Genomic DNA, 22,124 nt, shown 5'->3' on the forward strand with positions numbered 1-22,124 from the left:
TAACCCAAGTGGACAGAGGAGCAGAGCAGAAAACACTCACCTTTCTTTTGGGTTGTCCTGTTGGAGTTCGCTTAAGCTGGGCATGCTTCTTGGTTCCTTTCTCCCCTCAACTCAACAATCTGAACAGCTGTTCCTCCCTTGGGGAGGAATGAATAAGGAGGTAGAGGGAAGGACAGAAGCTACTTTTCCCAGCACTGGCAAAATGGTGAAGTCCTGCTTTGTGAGAGAAACAGAATGCTGAAAGGAGAAAAGATTTCTTCCACCATTTACAGATTTTTGGTTTCTTAACCCTTTGGGCTTAATAATCAAGTTCCTGTTGCTCAGGAGCAAGAGAGTTGCTTCCAAGTTCATGAGGTAATGTTCCTAGAAGCCATGCTGTACCTCAAGCCAAAAATCACTGCTTATTCCAATTTTCATCCCACATTAGGCCCAGCTAGGTCATCCAACAGAACTCACCAAAGGTTAAGCAGTGAACCCAATATGGTGGACCCCCCTCTCTTGCCAGGTATCTGGGGAGAAATTAAGCAGCAAATATTAAATCCCCCTGAACTTCCTTGTAAACTAAAGTCTGAGATATCAAAGTTCATCATTCTTAAGCAAAATTTCAAAGAAATTAAGGGTTCAGTTTCTTTCCTTCCCAAATTCTTATTCTGCTTAGCCTTAGCCAGAAGGATCTTAATTTTAGGCATTTTCAAAGTTGAATTAATACATCCTGAAGTCCTTTATTCTACGTTTACTCAAAGAGTCCAAAGATTATTAGGACACGTGCAGTTATCACAGTACCAACCTCACATTCATAAATTGTTAAAAATACAAGAAAAGCCGCAGCTCCAAGGTCAGTTTGTCTCAAGTGTAATGATATTCCTTGACCTCAGGACTCAGCACAAAGCAGGCTCATGTCACCAAGATCAAGGCAGAGACTTAGAGGATGTCTGAGGGAAGGAGGGTGGATAGAGAAAATCTTCAGGTACAACAGGATGCCAGTCAGTGTGGGGGAACTTGTCCCCATCAGCCAGAGCCTGCCGCCACCAAGAGGCTAATAATTATGGGAAGTGGCGAATCCTGGGTGGGGTGGAGGCATCTGTTTCATGTATTATTCTTGCCCTCAGTGAGTGGCATTTGAAACCTATCTATCTTTTTGTGAAGTTTAGGCATTCGCAGTGGTGACATCCTCCATGCCTAGGTCTTATTTTAGGTGCTCTACTTTTCCACCTGCATATTTTTATTTATTTATTTATTTTTGGCTGCGTTGGGTCTTTGTTGCGGTGTGTGGGCTTCTCATTGCGGTGGCTCCTCTTGTTGCGGAGCACGGGCTCTAGGCACGCGGGCTTCAGTAGTTGTGGCACGTGGGCTCAGTAGTTGTGGCTCGCGGGCTCTAGAGCACAGGCTCAGTAGTTATGGCGCACGGGCTTAGTTGCTCCGCGGCACGTGGGATCTTCCCGGACCAGGGCTCGAACCCGTGTCCCCTGCATTGGCAGGCGGATTCTTAACCAGTGCGTCGCCAGGGAAGCCCCCACCTGCACATGTGAAATCTCTTTAATCTTTTTCTTTTTTCAGCCACGATGTCCAGGTCTAGGAAACCCATCTCGTACCGGTGGTTTTCCTTACTGCCCCCTTGTTTCGGGGTGGTATTACCCCTTCCCGCAGGTGACCTTCGGAAGCCTGTCTGCCTTGGGGCCTAGTGGGGACCTAACCTTACACAGGTGACTGTTCCTCAGAGCTTTGCCTTCCCTCGTGTTTGAACTCTCTAATTCTTGGGTAACTTGTCCTACTCAAGGCAACAAAAATGTTTTCTTTTGTCACAACCTTTCCTCCAGTAGGAAGGCTCAGCTGAGTTTTATTGTTATTGATGTTTTTGACCAGTTTTTCAAATGGCCCCTTCTTTCTCTATCACTATTTTAGGGATCGTAGAGTTTTTGTTTGTTTGCCTCTAACTTCCCCTATGCTTTCAGACCCAGACATTTGTTTTCTGAATATTACCTTCCGTATTGTGTAGTGTGTGGTCACGCTCAGTGAGAGAAGCAAAACCAAGGAGTTATGAGTCTGCCAAAAGGATCCTTTGTTCAACACAAATCTTATCTACTTTTATGTTCTTGAGTTGGATGACCCCTCCTAAGGAGTCTTTTCCCATCACAGCACACCGGTGTTTGGACCGAATCTGCTGCTGTCCTGTCTGAATCCCCTTTCATTTGTCTCATCTTTCCTTCGAAATCTACATCTCCAAGTTTCTTGAGCATGTTCGCTCAGGGCCCATCTACCATGCTGACACCATGAAACTCACCCCAAATTGCTTTACATGTCCTACCCTGATCTCAGACTTTAATTCTTCAGCATGTCTATATTTTATGTAACCACTTTGAACAGCTGTTGCAGTCTTCAAGAGAAAGGGCCCCAACTGATCTCATGAAGAACCATCTGCAGTTTTACAGCATGCTCCTCAAACGTTTCCTTGATCCTGACACCCTCTTCGTGGGGCAGTCACGCTCCTCTGCTCTCTGGGCTCTCCTGTCTCTACCTCCTCTGTCACCCATTCTGATTCAACAAAGACTAAAATCTCTCTCTTTTTTTTTTATAGCCCTATCTTTAAGGGCACTTAGATCCATTTCCCTTTTGGTCTTTCCAGTTTGGTCCTTAAGGCCTCATGTTTCCTCTTAAGTAGATTTCTCTCTTCTTAAATTCCTTAATATTTTCCCCATTAGCTCTCTGTTGATAACAGAGCTAAAATCATTTCCTAAACCATGGTCCTTTTGTCTGAAACGTACTGAAATTTCTCCCCATCTCAAGTCCCTGAACTTCTTCTCCACCAACTTGATTCAGGTACACTCTTTCCTTAGTGAATTTTGAACTTTGTTGCTATGATGATCTCATTCAATTTTCCTTCCACCTCCGTCCAAGTGGGAGCTACATTTCCAAAGTAATAGGTGCCCATTTCGCTTTCACTATTCAGTAATAAGAACTACCTTTCCTCTGTGGTTGAGCCACAGTTTGGAGCCTGAAAACCAAAAGCCATGGGACACAGTATACATGATTAATGAATCCACTGGGAGGTGGTCTTCAGAGTCTCTGGACAAGCCACACAGGTCCAAGAGGTCAGCGCACCTCAGGTCTCTCCTAGGAGCTCAGTGCAGTTCCAAACAAAATAACGAGAAACAGGGTCTGGCACAGCTGATCTGTTGCTACCTATGTTAGTTCTTACATCCAGAATTTAAAACTGAAAGCTAGATCCTCATACACTAATGCTTTATTGCTAAAGAGGAATTTACTACCTTTGCAGTTTAAATTCTGGTCTGCAGGGCTTCCCTGCTGGCACAGTGGTTAAGAATCCTCCTGCCAATGCAGGGGACATGGGTTCGAGCCCTGGTCTGGGAAGATCCCACATGCTGCAGAGCAACTCAGCCCGTGCGCCACGACTACTGAGCCTGCGCTCTGGAGCCCGCGAGCCACAACTACTGAACCCATGTGCCACAACTACTGAAGCCCACGCTCCTAGAGCCCGTGCTGTGCAACAAGAGAAGCCACTGCAATGAGAAGCCCGCGCACTACAACGAAGAGTAGCCCCTGCTCGCCGCAACTAGAGAAAGCCCGCATGCAGCAACGAAGACCCAACGCAGCCAAAAAAAAAAAAAAAGAAAGTCTGGTCTGCAGTTCTGGGTGAAAAACGCAGCTCACACACCAATGTCTCAGTATCCTTCTGGATGCATTAAAGGACAAAAAGACTGTCTTCCTGATTACGCAACCAGTACTGAGGTCAAGCTGTACTGGGGTAGGTGAGGTGAACACAGCCCACAGAGACCACAGCAGCTACTCCAGGGGCCTAGTCCCAGCACGGTAGCTGCTGAGAACAGCCAATCTCAAAGGCCCACATGGACAGAACATACTAAAGCTAAGGCCTAGCAGTCCTATCTAGGCTGCCCTGGAACAACTGATACCAACATATGCTGTTTTTCCTCCAGATGCCCCTACAGTGTTTCTCTCTCTGGGTATCTCAGTCAACCATCCAATTAATAACACCCCCATCTTTGCCTCCCGAGTTCCTTGAACGGATTGAGGGATAACTGCAGGAGTCTGACAGATGACTTGAAGCATTAACTTTATTATTGGCATAAATAGGTAGATGACCACCACCAGGTTCCTATTACTTTCTCTCCTAGACTCTGGAGAGAGCACCTGAGGGAGAGTACAATGTACCATCTTATGGCAGACAGAGTAAAATATAAGAAATGAAAAAGCTGGGGCTGTTCATGCCCAGCTCCCTGTCCCAAATACAACCTTTAAATACCATTCCTTCCTCAGGGAGGAGTGGGTCAGGGTATCAGGAAACAGGCAGAAGCTGCTCTTCCAAGTACTCTCAAAAGGAGACAAGGCCTTACTTTACTTTATGACAAAAGTTAAGAAGGATCAAAAAGGGGAAAGAGCTGCTCCTTCCACATTTCTGATGATGTTCCAGCAATGCTTGACAAATTCTATGACATATGGTGAAAATCACACTTGTGGAAAAATGGAGAGTTCTTGGGGAGAATATTTTGTAACAGGGAGTTATTCCAGTGAAAAAACCTCTTGTATAGACTCCCATTAAGACTGCAGTCATTTATCAGAACACATAAAAGTACGATTTGCCTCCCCAATGATCTCTGGTATGGCTGGTCAACCTGGGCTTCACCAGTCTGACTGGTCACTTGTTCTTAGGCAAAGGGGTGGAGGTCTAATCAGAAGGCACTGAGGATTATGGGGGCAATATCTCTTTTATTTTGGGCCCCATAAATGATTCATTCACAATGGAAATATTATAAAATTGTACAGGGAACCTCAGATCCACCTTATGACTGAAGGGCAAACGTGGAACATCAGGGGAATAGCTCTGAAGCTGATACCCATGGAGCTACTCCACTGAGTCTTACAGAGTTGGCTGTGGGATTAAGAATGGATTCTAGGGACTTTCCTGGTGGCGCAGTGGTTAAGAATCCGCCTGCCAATGCAGGGGACACCGGTTGGAGCCCTGCTCTGGGAAGATCCCACATGCCGAGGAGCAACTAAGCCCATGCGCCACAACTACTGAGCCTGCGCTCTAGAGCCCGCGAGCCACAACTACTGAGCCTGCGTGCCACAACTACTGAAGCCCACGTGCCTAAAACCCGTGCTCTGCAACAAGAGAAGCCACCACAATGAGAAGCCCGGGCGCAGCAACGAAGAGTAGCCCCCGCTCCCCGCAACTAGAGAAAGCCCGCGCACAGCAACGAAGACCCAACAGATCCAAAATTAAATTAAAAAAATAAAATTTAAAAAATTGTTTAAAAAAAAAAAAAGAATGGATTCTAAATATGTCTCATTCACCTAGAGCAGCGGTTCTCAACAGGGAGGGGGGCATGGGGACTTTTCCTTCCAGGAGACATTTGACAGCGTCTGGGGATAGTTTTGTCACAGCTGGAGGTGGTAGTACCGGCATCTAGTGGGCAGATGAGCATCCTCTAGTGCACAGGACAGCCCCTCAAATAAGAATTACTTGGCCAAAAAGGTCAGTAGTGCTGAGGGTGAGAACTCCTGCACTAGGGTTTGAAGAGGAGAGTAGGATAGGGAACTATCGATATTGTAAGATTGGGTCCAATTTAACAAACATGTACTGAACACCTACTTTCTTCCAGGTGCTGTGCTAGGGACCAGGGACTAAAAAGATGATCAAGGCATATGGTCCCTTAAAGATCTTATAGCCTGGCCGGAGAAACAGACACAAAAAGCCCTGTAATGATATTTGATAAGATCTCTTTTCGTTTGAGATATGTGCGCTCTGCAAGTTCTGAGATTCTCCCTATATTTAGTACCTCTTGAAAGAAGAGGATTGTGGGTCCTTCATATGCTTTTCCTAGAAATGCACTTAACTGCAAGCCTTAAAAAAAAAAAAAAAAGGTGGCAATGAGGATAATTTCCTCCTCCCAGGGGAGGAGTTTGGTACACGTGCCTGCTGAGCTCTTTATTTTTCTGAGATTAGGCCAGATGCTATTCTCTCTCTTTCTGAGTATAGGGCTTCGCTGTCTCATTGAAACAGTGAGTTTGCTCTCCTGAAAGTTTAGGAACCACGCATATGTTCACAGAGAAAAAGGCCAGAGGCCAGACATTACTGCAGCCCTATTGTGGCTAGTTCATAAATCCAACAGGCCTAGAGAAAATGATGGAATGGGGAAAATGGCAGAGAATAGCGGACTCGAGGTCCTCCCCTACGGGTAATAAATCACTAGACCAACGCAAACAAATTATTTAGAGCCCTACGTAAATGAAATAAAATATTAAGCTCTTTCCCATGTTTGCTTCCTCAGCTGGACAGACTTGAGGAAAAACAGAAGGAAACCTACCGGCGCATGCTAGAGCAGCTGCTGCTGGCCGAGAAGTGTCACCGGCGCACGGTGTACGAGCTGGAGAACGAGAAGCACAAGCACACAGACTACATGAACAAGAGCGACGACTTCACCAACCTGCTGGAGCAGGAGCGGGAGAGGTAACTGCGCTCGCGCGTCCCGGAGGGCGGCGCTCTCGTCCTGCCCCTCCCGTCCTGGATCAGATTTCCACCCGTGACTCCGCGGACACGTGCCCGGGGTCCAATGCCTAATTTCCCAACGGTTTGCAGACAGTGAGACAGACTTTGCTTGGAACCATTAACGTGAGCATGTTGGGGGTTCGTATAAATACGGCAACAACATTCCCACTAGGATGTGAAAAGCCAGAAAAGCCACAAACTAAGGGAGCTTCTGTTTTAACGTGATCAACGAAGCACCTAGGTTTGAAAAGCCTCTCTACGAACTGCCTTCTATTAGAAATAATATACTTTTTCTCTTTGGGATTAAAATCCACTTATTCAGTGAGACAAATGATCACCATTTTAAATGAATCCTATTCATTCTTAAAACTGGTATAGAAAATCTTACTACTTGGTTGTGTATGAATTACTTAATGACTAGAATTACCTGCTTAACTTTTTCAGGGTTGCATAACTCTTAAAACTCAGTGTAAAACAAAACAAAACGAAACAAAAATTCAGCCTTGAGCCTTGAACACTGTAGGTAGTTTTCTCAGACCAGGGATTAGCACATTTGAAGCAGAGACTTCAAATTGAAACGCTTTGTGATGAACTCTTTGATACTCTCCAGTTTTTCAGCATCTTTTTTTTAGCTTATTCTCTCCTTTTCCTCCCCTCAGCTGAATGGTTACATCTGTGAATTCCACAGTCTTTGAAACCAATGGCATTGAATCCCGACGCTTTGAGTTACCAAGCGTGTCTGCGTCTGTGTTTAGGACTTGCAAATTAAGAGCCATTGGGAAAGAGCTTCACCAGTCCCAGCTTTGCTATATCTAGTTACAAAAAGGAGATCTGGTTTTCCCAGATTAGTTTATTTGCCAGAAAAAGTTACCTCAATAGGAAAGTAAATAAAAGCATGAAACAACAGGTTTGTGTTAAATTTTTAAGTTATTGGTAATGTTTACTTATTATTGGACTTGGTACATCTCTTGAGGAAGGAGAAATGGAAAAGGGAGCAATGGCTGGAGTGTTATGTACAATACCCTCCACTTGTGGTTTCTTTAAGTCTGTCTTCTGCTGCTGGAAGCTCAAGTTTATCAGCTTCTTGTTTGGACAAATAGATGGTCCAATTTGATATTTTGGGGCAACCAAACAGTGAGAATAAACTCTACCTCCTCAACCTCCATGAACTTTCCAACCTCAAGCATAGGTATTGCAAACAAGGTTTTAATGATGGTGTAAATTACATATATCTAGGTGTCCTGTGTTGGAATGTGGTCAGGTGAGAGTAGCAACTTGTTTGATATGTCTTTAAAAGATCTGAAATCAAATAATTTTAAAGAACCAGCTGTGTGAATTAATATTTTCTGATCACTTTGTAAATCATTTGGTCTAGAACCAGATATGTCTGCCTTTTCTACAATTTCCCACCTAAGCTAAATGACTGAGGTGAATTCACCTACAGAGTGGTAGGTTTAAATGAAGTATGTGGATGGAGAGACCGTACTTACCCAGCTGTTTCTTTTTCTTTCTTTTTTGTTTTCCTAGTATTTGTGTACTGTGAGAATAATTGAAATAATAACACTTGATGGAGAGCTCTATAGTTCACAAAGTACTTTTATATTCATTATACAATGAACCTGTCCCAAGTGTATTTATTTACTAACTTCATGTTGACCAGTTCAAGACTAACAATTCCAATCCCCTGCCCCTCCTTTGGGGTTGTTTAATTTTACTAGAGCAATAACACAACGATTTCTCCTGAGCAAAGCGCTATGTAGGAGGTTTTAAAAATCAAAGCAGAATTTAAAAATTATATATATCATGATGCTTTTCATACTTTGATCAGCACCGCTGAGATATGTCACCAGTTGTACATGTTTTAGATTAGAATCTTTGACTCACTAAATATCCAACCACTTTAAGATTCTGAAACAGTAGTTTTGACTCAACAGGTTATACTTTAGTGCTTTATATATTTTCCTGTCAATGTTTTTGCCCAGGCCACCCCCCGACTGACCACCAGTGCACGTGCTCTGGGCACATGCTGACCGACACTCGTTATGCTAAATTAAACACCCTCACTAGGACCCTGATAACTGAAGTTGGCATCGCTGAATTTCTCTGAGGCGTCCACGGTGACTGGCTTTGCTGAGTTCCCTGGGCAGTGAAGCCTTTAGGATTTTCTCAAAGGTCAGGCCTGGGACTCCTGCTGCCCTTTGGAAGAGGCCCTGCTAAATCTGCTTTGGGTTAAATCCTCTTTTTGAAGTAAGCGGTCATAATTAGATGTACTTATGGGGGCTGGCAGTTTGCTGACCCTGGGGCTTTCTTTCCCGTGGGCAATGTCACCGGGGGCTGGTCCCCACCAGGACCTGGGCCGTGGCTCAGCCAGGCCCCAGCGCCCCACTCGGCCGCAGCCCCTGCAGGGGAAGCTGGGCTATTGCTGATAGAGAGCTGGTTTTTCCGAGCCCGAGTGGGAATTCTGGCATAGACTATTCCAAGTCCTTTGTTTGCCTCTTTGTTTTGCACTCCCTTCCCTCTTTCTCCGGAAAAGTCCCTTTTGTGAAAAAAAAAAAGAGAGAGAGAGAGAGAGAGAGCCAAGAACTTTCCTTCAGAAACATTTCCCTTTATTTCTCCTGTGAGCGTGAGTCAAGGAAGGAAAAAAGTGAGACGAGATAAGCCCAAGTTGTTTGTTCCCTGTAATCACCCAGTTTCTACTGGGGGTGTGACTCTGCAAGCTGCCTCTACCGAGACAGCTTTCTGATTTGGTGGCCATGGGTGGACGGGGGTGCAGACCCAGGGGGCCCTCCACACATGCAGAACATCTAGGCTCCGTTCTCTGTACTTGTCCTGCTCTGTAAGGGTTTCTCATGTCCTCTGGAAAATGGTTAAAGGTAATAGAAAGGCACCCAGGCAGACAGGATCAGTAGCTATCCAGATTCAGATATTTGATGAAACCAGAAATCCTTGGTTTTCAAAAAAAAAAGCCTTGGTTTGACTAGTACTGCAAAAGACTTCTGAGTTAAGCCCTTTCAAGTCCCTCATCCTACAGGTTGGGTAACTGAGGCCCAGAAAAATTATGTAGCTCAACTAAGACGACAGTGCAGGCCACTGGTCCAGCACTGTTGTACGAATGAGTCCCTTGGGCAGAATGTCTTGTTTTATGTTTTCTTCGTGTGTGTGTGTGTGTGTGTGTGTGTGTGGGTTCCCAACCTCCAAGCTCTTATGTCCAAACTATGACACAGAATGTTAAAAGGCAGAATGATGGTTGTCGGGAGGATATAAACAGATCTATTTGGACCACTGGTGTCTTTCAATTGTCAGGACTGGAGAAGCTTTGGAACAGCATCTGTTGGAAGCAGCAGCCTGGGGACTTGTTTTGGAGCGGAGTTTGAATAGCACACACAGTGTTCTACTTCTGTTGCATTCTGATGGGGGGCTGATGCTGGTTATGGGGGAGCTAAATAAAGCACCCCTCCAAGCTACCTCCTTGTTATGGCCACTGACCTAGACCCTGAAAGTGTAAAAACTAAGCAGAAGTTATTTTTCACTTTTCAGGAGTTGTTAAATTCATCCTATATAAAAATTCCACAAATTAAGTGCCTAAAATGGACAATATATTGTTCTGGGCTTCCTTTATTCTAAACCAAAAGACTGATCATAATCTGTTACCGTCATTTACTGCTATTTATTTTTACAAAGAGTCATATTCCCAAATTAAAAAGTGGAAATAGCATGAAAAAACGCATTGGCTTCACTAGCATTGTTTGAAATATAGGTGAAAATATCCTTCATTGCAGTAATTAAGATTAGATAAAGAAAGCTCCCTTTCTAACTGCTATATTCTGTTTGGTCCATATTTTGAGTCAACTTGACCTTAAAAGGCATAATTCTGAGCACATGAGATCACCTTCAGAGTTTATGCTTTATTCTCCGTATGAACTGCAAGACTTGTAATTTTAATCTTACACTTTCTCTAGGGCTGCTTCAAGAATATCAGGATAGAGAGAATACAGTTACATCAAAAAGTGCTTTGGAACGTAAAGAAATATTTGAGGGGGATGTGTGTATGTGTGTGTGTGTGTGTGTGTGTGTGTAAATGATGTGGGGAGGGCTGTCTAAGTCTATAACTGTAGATATAGATTTGAAAGCTTTTGGATTCTATAGGCTCAGCTGGGACTACATAAATAATTACATCATCATATAATATTGCAGCAAGCCTTCCAAGTATAGGGTCATTTTTAAAAAAAACTACAAACCAGCATCTCGAGAGAAATCTCTTAACTTGTGAAGCAAAGAATGCAGGAACAGGGGCTTGATGGAGGGGAAACTTTCAAGCCCCACTGGTATTGTTCCTTTAGGCCTGGTGGCCTGTGGGACGAGCTGCCCCACCGCACTTGCCTGCGGCGGGGATGACCGGTCAGAGCAAGTTTGTGAAAAGTGGCTCTAGCGGCCGGGGATCCTGGGAGATATTCTTGGCACACTTTATAGAAAAAGATGCACAATCTGGTTCCCTGGCATATTTTCCCTAAGTTTCTCAGATTTAGATGCCTTATCTCTAAACTATCGCAATAAAATGGACTTTTCTCATTGGTAGCGTGGAGAAGCACAATAAAGCACTTTGTAGAAAAGGATTGCTGCTGATGTGTAAATGATCAAGTCTGATCATGCGGAAAGTAATCAATAGGTGGAACATATCAGCAGGAAACAACGGAGCCCTCTTGTCTCTGCTTAGCCCTCAGCTACACGCTGCTCACTAGCTGGGCTGGATTTCATTGACCCCCCCCCCCCAATACGCTGGACTCATACACATCTGGTTTAATCCTTACAAAACTGCATGAAGTATAGTTACTATCCCTATTTAGAAGATGGGAAAGCAGGTTAAATTCCTTCCACCAAGGTCACTTGCCAACAGTTAATTGGAAGAATCAGTGTTTGAACTGAGTTTCCTACAGTAAAAACAAACAAACAGACAAGCAAACAAACAACCAAAAAAACCTTTTCCACTTCCAAGTTCTTACCTTCTGATTGAAATGAACACTTCATTTCTCCAGCGTTTGGAGGAAGAAAAGATGAGTTGAAATGTTGGCTCTGTGGATGGTACATCCATTCTGTTTGCAGGTTCAGGATTCGAATTCACAGACCTTTACCTGTCATTGAGATATGCCACCTGCTATCAATATCCTGACCAAGAAAACTGCTGACCAAGAAAATTGCTGGGAACAGACAGCTTCTAAGAAAGAAGAGGAATTAGAATTCAGAGACTCAATCACAGAAAGAATATGTTTTACGGTTGATTTTCTGAAAGAACGCCAGGATCAAACTCCACCTTCCAATGGCTCTCACCCTTGCAACTTGCAAATCCCACTTCCTACTGGAAAATGTGATTGAAATGAAGGAGCCTGAGGTGATTTTGATTTTGCATAGCTAGGGTGTTTGTGTTGGGGGATGGGGTAGGTGGGGACAGTGTAAAGGAAGTGATGTTATATCTTACCTAACGGACCAGGCAATCAGTGACTCAAAAAGATAGCTTCCCAAAGTTGGAAGATGGGAGTTGGAAGAGGGTTGGTCCTCTTAAAAGACCCAGGATATTAACATATCTACTATCAGCACTGTAGAACTAGGAGCTTGCTACTCATTCTTAACTAGACACCCCCTGGATGAAATATGAACGAGCCCATTAAAAATGCCCTTGAAGTGCATTTCACCAGATCCCATCTGTACAAAAATGCTGAGTCTTGCGTGGGTATGATCTTTTCCCCAAGCTTTATAGTGTTCTCATTCTCAAGGTCATTGAGTTAGCAACCTCTGATCTAAGATTCTTCAGAGTTTTAGTAATATAACTTTTAACAGATATGCCAGGGAAGATAGGTTATCTGATCAACATGATTTTCTAACTAATCAAAGGTTATGATATGAATTAATTTACTTTTACTGTTATAGAAGATATTTCTCAAATACATTTTACTTTTTTAAGAAAAATTTTAATATACCACAAAATCCAGTTAAGTCATATTTGAAGATTTCAGGATCTTGTAGTGCTGCTATCTGGGTGACTCTGTATGTTACAACCTCAGGGCCTATTAGATTATATTCAAATCTAAATGTCAATTATGGTTGTATTTTATTGTTGAGAGAATGGTGAAGATGTTTTCCGGATCTTAGGGCTTAACCCGGCTAACTGAGAATTTTAGTTAATTAGATTCAACATATTTGGACTTTTACAACAACAGCAACAGAACTTGAACCAGGAAAGACTCTGATATTATTCAAAGGGGTGGGATAATAATCAAAGTACATTGACCATAAGAAAGGAATAGCATTGAAAGGGAGGTCTTGAGAGACAATGGGCAAGAAACATATTTCACTGCTTAAGATTTTAGCATGTAAGAATGCCTCAGTCCTGGTATTTGATACCCCTTATTCTAGAAAAGTCCTAGGAGAGGTGAGACTAGAGGGCGGTATTTGGAATTTGAATGTGAGAGTTAAAGAGTGAGAGCCCACTAGTGGGAGGAGGTCAGCTTGTCAGAGTCTCTCTAGTTCTGAACCAATCTGTCTGAGGGGTGCCAAGCACTGGGTCACAAGCATGTGCTCTAGGGTTACTAAGGCTGCAGGTGCATGCTCCACAGTGATGCACAATTTTCCACTTCTCCCTGGACCTGATTCCCTCTGGGGTATTCTTTCTCAGAACTCCCTGGGTGACTCTGTCCCTTACCACCTAAAGACTGTCATTCAAGTATAATATTGTTACAGCTTTGACATTTTCATTTGCAGATGCTGTTATAGAAATTTACTACAGTATGATAATACTTGGGTTTTTTAACCTAATCTTTTCTCTTACCCTGTGACCTGGTCCTCATTAGAGCAGCCAGCCAAGAGCAATCACAGCTTCAAGGGAAACTTGCCATAGCTGAAGGAGAGAAGTGAATAGCTTCTCTTCTGGATTCCAGAAGCAAAGATCTCAGTGTAGCTTGAGAAAGAATATATAATCAAGTTGATTCAATTTTATCACCCCTCCTTTCCTGTTTAGATAAATGCTTCTTTTAAGAGAGAAGCAAGACAGCAAGAGAGGTCTATGTCATGGGAGTAGCCAGTGCAAAAGAAGAGGTTCTGTTCTGAGCTTATTTGGGGTGTGGGGGTGGGGAAGGAAAAGTGGAGAGTAATATAAACCCCAGATATATGGGTGTGAAGAATTTGAGAATGGAGCTATTACTAGGTAGAGTCCAAGGGTGTCTCAGTCTGCTTTGGCTGTCATAACAAAATAGACTGGGTGGCTTAAACAACAGAAGTTTATCTTCTCCCAGTCCTGTATGCTGGAAGTTCAAGATCAGGGTTGCCAGAATGGTCAGCTTCTGGTGAGGCCTCTCTTCCTGACTTGAAGACGTCCACCTTCTTGCTGTGTCCTCACATGGCCTTTCCTCTGTGCATGTACGTGAAGAGAGATCTTCTTATTAGGCCTCCAATTCTATTAGATGAGGACCCTACCCTTATGACTTCACCTAACCTTTTTACCTCCTAAAAGCTGTATCTCCAAGCATAATCACGATGGGGGTTAGGCCTTCAATATATGAATTTGAGGGGGCAAATAGCAAAGGGCATGGCAAAACTTGTGGTTCTCCTTCCAATAACTCAAGAGAAAGAGAGTAAAACTTGGTGTCTGACGTGTCCAGTTGGAGAGAGCTTGATATGGCTTCAGTATCCTGCAACCCTAAAGGAATATCTAGATTTTGCCTGTGTTTCTGAAGGGCCACGGGAATAGCTGATTCAGGGCTGGAATGAGAACAGAACTGTGACCCATCTGGATCAGCAATCTGAGCAGGAATGCAACTGAGGCCAGAGACCACAATGTGCATCTCAGAGAATGCCAGCGTGGAAGGACGATGCCTACATGACCTCCCCCCACCCCTGATGGCCCCAGAACTCAGCCCCAACTCCAGACATGGGGTCCTGAAGCCCTAGAGTTAACTCAGGAGACCCCGACTTGACTGAGGAGTCTTTAAATTTACAAAGGAAAACCTTACTTGACTGGGTTTACCCAGAATTAACTGAAATAAAATAGAATGAGGCAGAGGTGGCGGCCGTGGTGGTGACCGCTAGCCAGTGTAAGAGGACAGTGGCGCTGATGGTGGCAGCAGGTGAGGTGGCTGGGCCTGGCCTGGTCCGAGCTGCCACTGCCGAAAGGATGACCCAAGCCAGGAAGCGGGCTGCTGAGCCTCGATGGCCCGCGTGCTTGTAACTGCCCCAGCCAGACACGCTCCTACCCTGGACGTACCCATCCTTCAGTGAATCTGCAGATGCATTTTCTCAGGAGCTCAGCCTGACCCTACCTCGGTGATACAGGAGGAAAGACCTGCTGTTGTATTAAATAAATAAATTAATTAATTAAATAAAATGGAATGGGAGCCCATAAAAGAAACCTAGAGATATAGAAATATGAAGATAATTGTATTTCTTGCACGCATGAGTTTGAGGCCTGCAGTTAGTACCCCCTTCGTTAGTAAAATCATCCGGGTGTGTGCTAAAGAGAAATAATGTAGTGTTGTGTCTGGTTCCAGAGTACTGAAGGTGTGCTTACTAATGTTTTGTGAAATTTAGAGGATCATCTGATCTAAGTCTAACCTTTCCAGCCAGTTAACTCTTTCCCTGGGTTACTCTAGCTACATGGTACCAGACCCCCTCAAAATCTGTAATCTAGAGTCAGTTGTTTTCTCAGTCTCCTGCATTTCACTGGGAGCCAGAGAGCCTTGAATTCAAATGTTGATTCTGCCACTTACTAGACCAGTTAGATAACTCTTGGACAGGTTATCTAACCTCTCTGATTCTTGGTTTCTTTATCTATAGAATGGGGATAACCTATCTCATAGAGTTGTTTATGTTCATGAGATAATGAATATAAAGCCCCTTCTACAAAGTATAGCGTTTACTGCCTAATAGTGATCATTTCTTCTGCTCACCTCTGTATCAAACACTAAGAGGAAAACTATGACGGTTTCACTAAATCACAGTTTACATTTTCTCAGACTAAGATGTTCTGAGAACAATGCAAAGTATTGGAAAAGTAAACTATACTGTTGTCCCGGGGTAGTTGTTTTGTATTTAGATTGTAGGTAGACTCAGGAAAACTGAAAACCTACTACAAACAGAGAATTCAATAAAGTGAGGTGGCAGGGTACAAAACTACATAGAATCAATATTCAACAATCAATAGTTTTCATATTTCCAAAAGACAAAATAATATAAACTATATTAAATATTAACTATCTAGGAATAAACTTAAGAATGTGAAAGATCTACGTAAAGAAAGATTTTTAATGCTACCTAGAGATATGAAAAAGATTGAGACCAATGGAAAGGCTTACCATTCTAGGACTGGAGAACTCAACGTTGTAAAGATGTCATCTCCATATATTAATCCACAAACTTAATGTGGTCCTAATAAAAACACCATCAGGTTTTTTTTAAGCATCAGAACTAAATGAAGTTATTCTGAAGTTCATATAAAAAATACACAAACAAGAATAGTCAAATATTGAAAACGAAAAGTAGTAGAGAAGAAAAGTTTCCTATCAGGAAAACTAACAAACAAACAAACAAAAAACAACTCATTTTAAAGCCACAGTAAGTAAAACAGTGTGGCACTGGTACATGAATGGACAGATCAATGGAGCTGATATATTTCTAGAAATAGATTATGGTAGATATAGAAGTTTAATATATGTTAAAGATGGCATTCTAAATCAGTTGGAAAAAGCTGAGTCTCTTAGGAATGGCTATTATTATAGTCATTTTTATGTATAGGATAGGTAATTTATTTGTAGACATGGGGACAGTTGCCCATATTATAGCCAAGGCTATTTTTTTCTGTCCTGACCTATGTCAAGGGAAGATTTAGCATTTACTTTTTAAGTTTCCAACGGATAGATAAATCCCCTGTAATAAAAAATTATATTTGAGAAATAAAATATATAGCAAGAAAATGATGACTTACTTTCTCCAAAAAAAAAAGGAGTATTATGATTTTTAGCCACATAAAATTTTATGAGAAGTAAAATATGTGGTAACTATTGGCATCCTTTGGAAGAAAAACTGCTATAGTAACTTTGCTGAGGTCATAAATTTACAGCCATTTTTCTATAACTTTGTATATTTAAAAAATTAATACGTTAAAAAGAAGTGACAACACATTTTATATAGTGAAAAGAATGAAAGCTTAAGCCCAACTTGGACTGATTTACTAGAATAACCTGGGGAATAATTATTTTCTTTCCCCAACAGCTGCATAAAACAATGAGAAAAAAAAACTAAAGATTTGTACCTAGTAGTGTATAAAATTGAGTGATTTAAATGCATGTATTTTTCAGAGAAGTTATTATGGGTTATTAAATGGAGTCCAGATACAAATTCATTTATTTAGAAAGTCTAATGCAGATTGGCTTATAATTTTTGGATTAAAAAGTTGATTGTAAGTGGTACAGTATATGTATGAAAATAAAATTCATGCCTATCTTCACAGTTAATCAGAGAGCTCTCAGGAACTAGAGCAGATGGTAAGTTTTAAGAAACACACAATGAAAATCATTAGGAAATAACAATCAGCCCAGCTAGAATGGAAGTTTAATTGACAAATTTTCAATCAGTAACTATAGCCTTGGACTTCCCTGGTGGCACAGTGGTTAAGAATCCGCCTGCCAATGCAGAGGACACGGGTTCGAGCCCAGGTCCGGGAAGATCCCACATACCGTGGAACAGCTGAGCCCGTGCGCCACAACTACTGAAGCCCGCGCTCCTAGAGCCCGTGCTCTGTAACAAGAGAAACCACTGCAATGAGAAGCCCGCGCACCGCAACCAAGAGTAGCCCCCGCTTGCTGCAACTAGAGAAAGCCCGCCCGCGTGCAGCAACAAAGACCCAACGCAGCCAAATAAATAAACAAATAAATAAATAAATAAAAATTTAAAAAGAAAATAACTACAGCCTCAGAGTCTACCCAAGTGACAAAAATACAGTGAATTTCCTAATGTAGTGACAGATTTTTAAAAATGATTTCTGATCTATCAATACACTGATACTATCAATTGTAATCCGGGTGGTTGTAATGCCAGGCAATTGATGAATTCTGACAGGCATTCTGTATGTTAGAAAATACAAAACCAAAATCTCCTATAGATTTTTTTTTAGTTAATTGAAGCATTAGTGAAATATGTAAGTTCCAAAGAAAACACCTGAATCCAGGTTGCAAAAGCAGCTGGGTTAAAAGTGAACATTTCTAACAACTGATTGGCTGTTTTTGGTCCCCAAATTTCAAACTAGTTGGATTGAGTTTTTAATTGAGCTGATAGTTTATTTCAGCATCATGGACAAAATAAGGTATTGAAAAGTAATAAGTAAGATTATTCTGGAATGAAAAGCCTTGGGAATGCTGCCTTAAATTGGCAGCCATAATAAATATCAGGCAAAAGGTTTTTTTTGCACAAATTCATACACCAAGAAAGAGTTAAGAAAAGAAAGTGCTGGAAAAATGTGTTGTTTCTTAGCACCTACAATGAATAATTTTTACTTTTTTTCCGGGATGGAGGAAGGTACTCAGATTAGCATTACAAATCCTGGATTTCAGAGAGGGAGTTGGAACTTGGGAAGGTGTGTTTTCAGTGGTTGGAGGTTGTTCCTTTCTGGCTTCTTGACCAAGTGTACCCTCTTTTTCCAAGAATGCTTGTGTTTGGAAAGTACTTCATGGTGGTGAAAAGTTTAAACAGAAAAGATTAATCAAAGGTTGGGTCTTTCATGCTCGATCATGACATATTCAGCTCTTGGATGAGAACTCTTAGCTAAGAAACTATTCAAGTAATATTCAGGGGCTGAATGTGAGCTTCAACTGCAAACTACAGGTCAACTTTACTTAATCTTAACTCATTCCTCTTAAGTTCAGAAATGCTGTACCTTAAGGATTTGCTTTATATTTTCCGTATAGTTTTCAATATCCTGTAGGAGTTCACTGAGAGTTCAAATAAATAAGCATTTATTTTATTCTGAAATGCTTACGGAAGCACTTGTGTCTGACCTGAAATGTGAAGGAAACTGGAAGTGGTGAGCTCTGACTGTTCCGCACCCAGTGTGCTTTAGAAAGGGGCAATGAGGAGCTTCCCTGGTGGCGCAGTGGTTAAGAATCCGCCTGCCAATGCAGGGCACACGGGTTCGAGCCCTGGTCCGGGAAGATCCCACATACCGCGGAGTAACTAAGCCCGTGCACCACAACTACTGAGCCTGCACTCTAGAGCCCACGAGTCACTACTGAAGCCCGTGCGCCTAGAGCCCATGCTCCACAAGAGAAGCCACTGCAATGAGAAGCCCGCGCACCGCAAGGAAGAGTAGCCCCCACTCGCCTCAACTAGAGAAAGCCCGCACGCAGCAACGGAGACCCAAAGCAGCCCCCCAAAAAAGAATAAATAAAATAAATTAATTAAAAAAAAAAAAGAAAGGGACACTGATCTGGTCTACCTAGTCTTTGTCATTCGTCACAATGTCACCAAATCCTGCAGTATTCTAATGACGCAAGTGTTCTTACTTTACCCACTTATATATACCTGCCATCCTTCCCTCCAGTACTTTCTGATTTGCTCAGCTTTCCAATGCTCACAGATTTGTCTGACTTCTGCAATCTGTCATATTTGAGAAGCTTTGGATTATATTTCTCCCAAAGAAGAAGATAAATGTGTGTAGAGCTACTGCCCAGACCTAATACACCATGACCAAACCTCCAGAGAGAGATCTTGGAAGAAAGTTCTCCTGCCCCAACTAAGGAATGCAAGTGCAATGCTTCTAGAACATCCTATGACTTTCTTCTCCCAGCCTGTCACTCCAGCCCCCCAGTGCATCCACTTCTCAAAGTTCTGGAACACAACCTTCTCTGCTGCAAAACCTGTCTCTTGAGATAAAAGCACACTGAACTGGCAATCCCAGTGATCGCCCACACACTGAGAAACGTCCCGCTTGCCATATGCTAAACTAGATCTTTCTCAGAAATGTTCAGGAAACATGTCCTCTTTATCTCCTGTTCACTTGTGTTTCTGACCAAGAGGCTATAGATTGGAGGTTCCAATGACCTTCTCCTTGGGTTCCATTAATTTGCACAGAACTTAGAGAAACATTTTACTTTCTAAATCTCTGGTTTATTATAAAAGAATACAACTCAGGAACAGCCAGATGGAAGAGATGCATGGGGTGAAATATGGGGGGTGGGTGCAGATTTTCTGTGCCCCTCTCCAGGCGCGCCGCTCTCTCCAAATTACCATGTGTTCACCAACACAGAAGCTTCATTCTTTTGGGTTTTTATGATGGCTCCATTACATAGGCATGGTTGACTAAATCATTGACTATTGGTGATTGAACTCAATCTTCAGTCTCTTTCCCCTCCCTGAAGGTCCAAGGGGTGGAACTGAAAATTCTAACCCTCCAATCCTTAGGTTACCTAGGAGCTTTCCAAAAGTCACCTCATTAACATAACAAGACACCTTTATTACCATCATCCTTTAGGAAATTCTAAGGGTTTTAGGAGCTCTGTGCCAGAATCAGGATGAAGACCAAATATATATTTCTTATTACAAATCACAATATTACAGGAACAATTGTAAGCAACTGGTTTTGAGAGCCAACTTGTTCAGGTCATGATGCTCAGTGACCATCTTGATGTTTAAAGGAAAGTGGGAGGGACTTCCCTGGTGGTCCAGTGGTTAAGACTTCACCTTCCAATGCAGCGGGTATGGGTGCAATCCCTGGTTGGGGAGCTAAAATCCCACATGCCTCGTGGTCAAAAAACCAAAATATAAAACAGAAGCAATATTGTAACAAATTCAGTAAAAGACTTTAAAAAAATGGTCGACATAAAAAAAAAAAATCTTAAAAAAATAAATAAATAAATAAAAGAAGGTGGGAGCCTAGATACTCTGTTTCCAGGATCCAGTGCTCTAATAAGTTATGATTGTCTTAGAAGATCCCCACCCACAGTACATTTAAAACTTGACTTGAGGGACTTCTCTGGTGGCGCAGTGGTTGGGAGTCCGCCTGCCAATGCAGGGGACACGGGTTCGAGCCCTGGTCTGGGAAGATCCCACATGCTGTGGAGTGACTGGGCCCATGCGCCACAACTGCTGAGCCTGTGCTCTAGAGCCCGTGAGCCGCAACTACTGAGCCTGCGCACCTAGAGCCCGTGCTCCACGGTGTGAGAGGCTGCCGTGGTGAGAAGCCCGTGCACCACAACGAAGAGTAGCCCCCGCTCGCCACAACTGAAGGAGGCCCACGTGCAGCAATGGGGACCCAATGCAGCCAAAAATAAATAAAATTAAAAAAAAAAAACTTGACGTGGGGACTCATCATCACAATAATACTTTCCATGTGCATTAGATTACATTTGAGTACACATTTCAGTTAATACATGCTAAAAAGTTTGAGACAGGGGGACCCTCCATTTGGTTGTATATCATTCATAGAAAAGAAAATGACAAATCTTCTTTAAACAAAAATGTTTATCTAATTCACTGAGTAAATTATAATTGAGTGAATGTTCATACTTGACCAGTTCATTTGGATGTTTAATAGGTTTCTCCAACTTAAAGTGTCCAAAATGGAACTCTTGGTTTCTTCCTGCAAATCTCTTCCTCCTGGTTGTGACCATCTCAGTCAACGGGTACTGCAATCTAATTACTCGAACTAAAATGCTAGCAATTATCCTTAATGCTTGTTTTTCTCAGCCTTCGATATATAAACACCCGTAGGTTGTATTGATTCTGCTTTCAAATTCTATCTGGAATTTGTCCATTTTTTCCCAGAACCATGGCCACTGCCCTAGTCCAAGATAAAGCTTTATCCAAGCCACCATCGCATTGCTTGTCTGGGCTGCTGTAATAGCTTCCTTCAGACATCTTGTTCCCACTCTTGTCCTCCCAACCCCCAAGTACAGTCTCTATATATTAGTCATGTAAATCAGATCCTTCAGAATAAAACCCAACTCCTTACCATGGTGTGGCAAATTGGGCCAAGGGAACTTGCTTTTTTCCAATCGTCAAATCTTATTAGAAGATTTTGGTAGCTCATGACACATGGTATGTCACGATGAAAGCAGTTCTCTAACTGAATTTTGCTACAGATATAGTTATTAGGAAGCAGTGCTTTTCAGCTTGGTGAAGCTTCAGTCCCCATCCTGCAGACATACCAACAAGTTCCCCACCTGAAAGGTTTAATCAGGCAGAGGCAGCAATATTCTAGCTACAGGATCAGCTAATTTTTTAGTTAAATTAGGTGATGGAATCCTAGGCTAAGCCTGGGGGACAAAGGACCAGATGGAGGCCTGAGTCTAGAGCCACACTCCAAGGACATAATTCTGCTGGGCTCACCAGGTTCTCATGTCTCATTTCTACAAGGATGAAAGTGCCGCACATTTTGAATCACTCATTTCACTGATGAAAAAAATGATTTCTAACCTTCTTCATGCTAATTAGAAAACCTTCTAGTGCACGTTGAAGCACTTATATCTTATCAGAGCTGCCTCTGGAGGACATACTCCTGATAAGGAGACTTCAAATGTTAACTCCCTCTACCGGTCACTTGAGTGGACCTGGTTCCTCTCTT

General features: G+C 42.5%; 1 protein-coding gene across 3 annotated transcripts in view; it reads left to right on the forward strand.

The window, feature by feature from the left end:
- Positions 1 to 22,124, forward strand: part of FILIP1 (filamin A interacting protein 1) — a 200,625-nt gene that overhangs the window by 136,244 nt on the left and 42,257 nt on the right. For all 3 annotated transcript variants that reach the window (XM_057527704.1, XM_007167995.2, XM_057527702.1), the window contains one exon: positions 6,309 to 6,487. In XM_057527704.1, coding sequence (XP_057383687.1) covers positions 6,309 to 6,487 — 179 coding nt within the window. The remainder of the gene's footprint in view (positions 1 to 6,308; positions 6,488 to 22,124) is intronic.

Source organism: Balaenoptera acutorostrata, chromosome 14, assembly GCF_949987535.1.
Source record: "Balaenoptera acutorostrata chromosome 14, mBalAcu1.1, whole genome shotgun sequence".
Lineage (NCBI taxonomy): Eukaryota > Metazoa > Chordata > Mammalia > Artiodactyla > Balaenopteridae > Balaenoptera > Balaenoptera acutorostrata.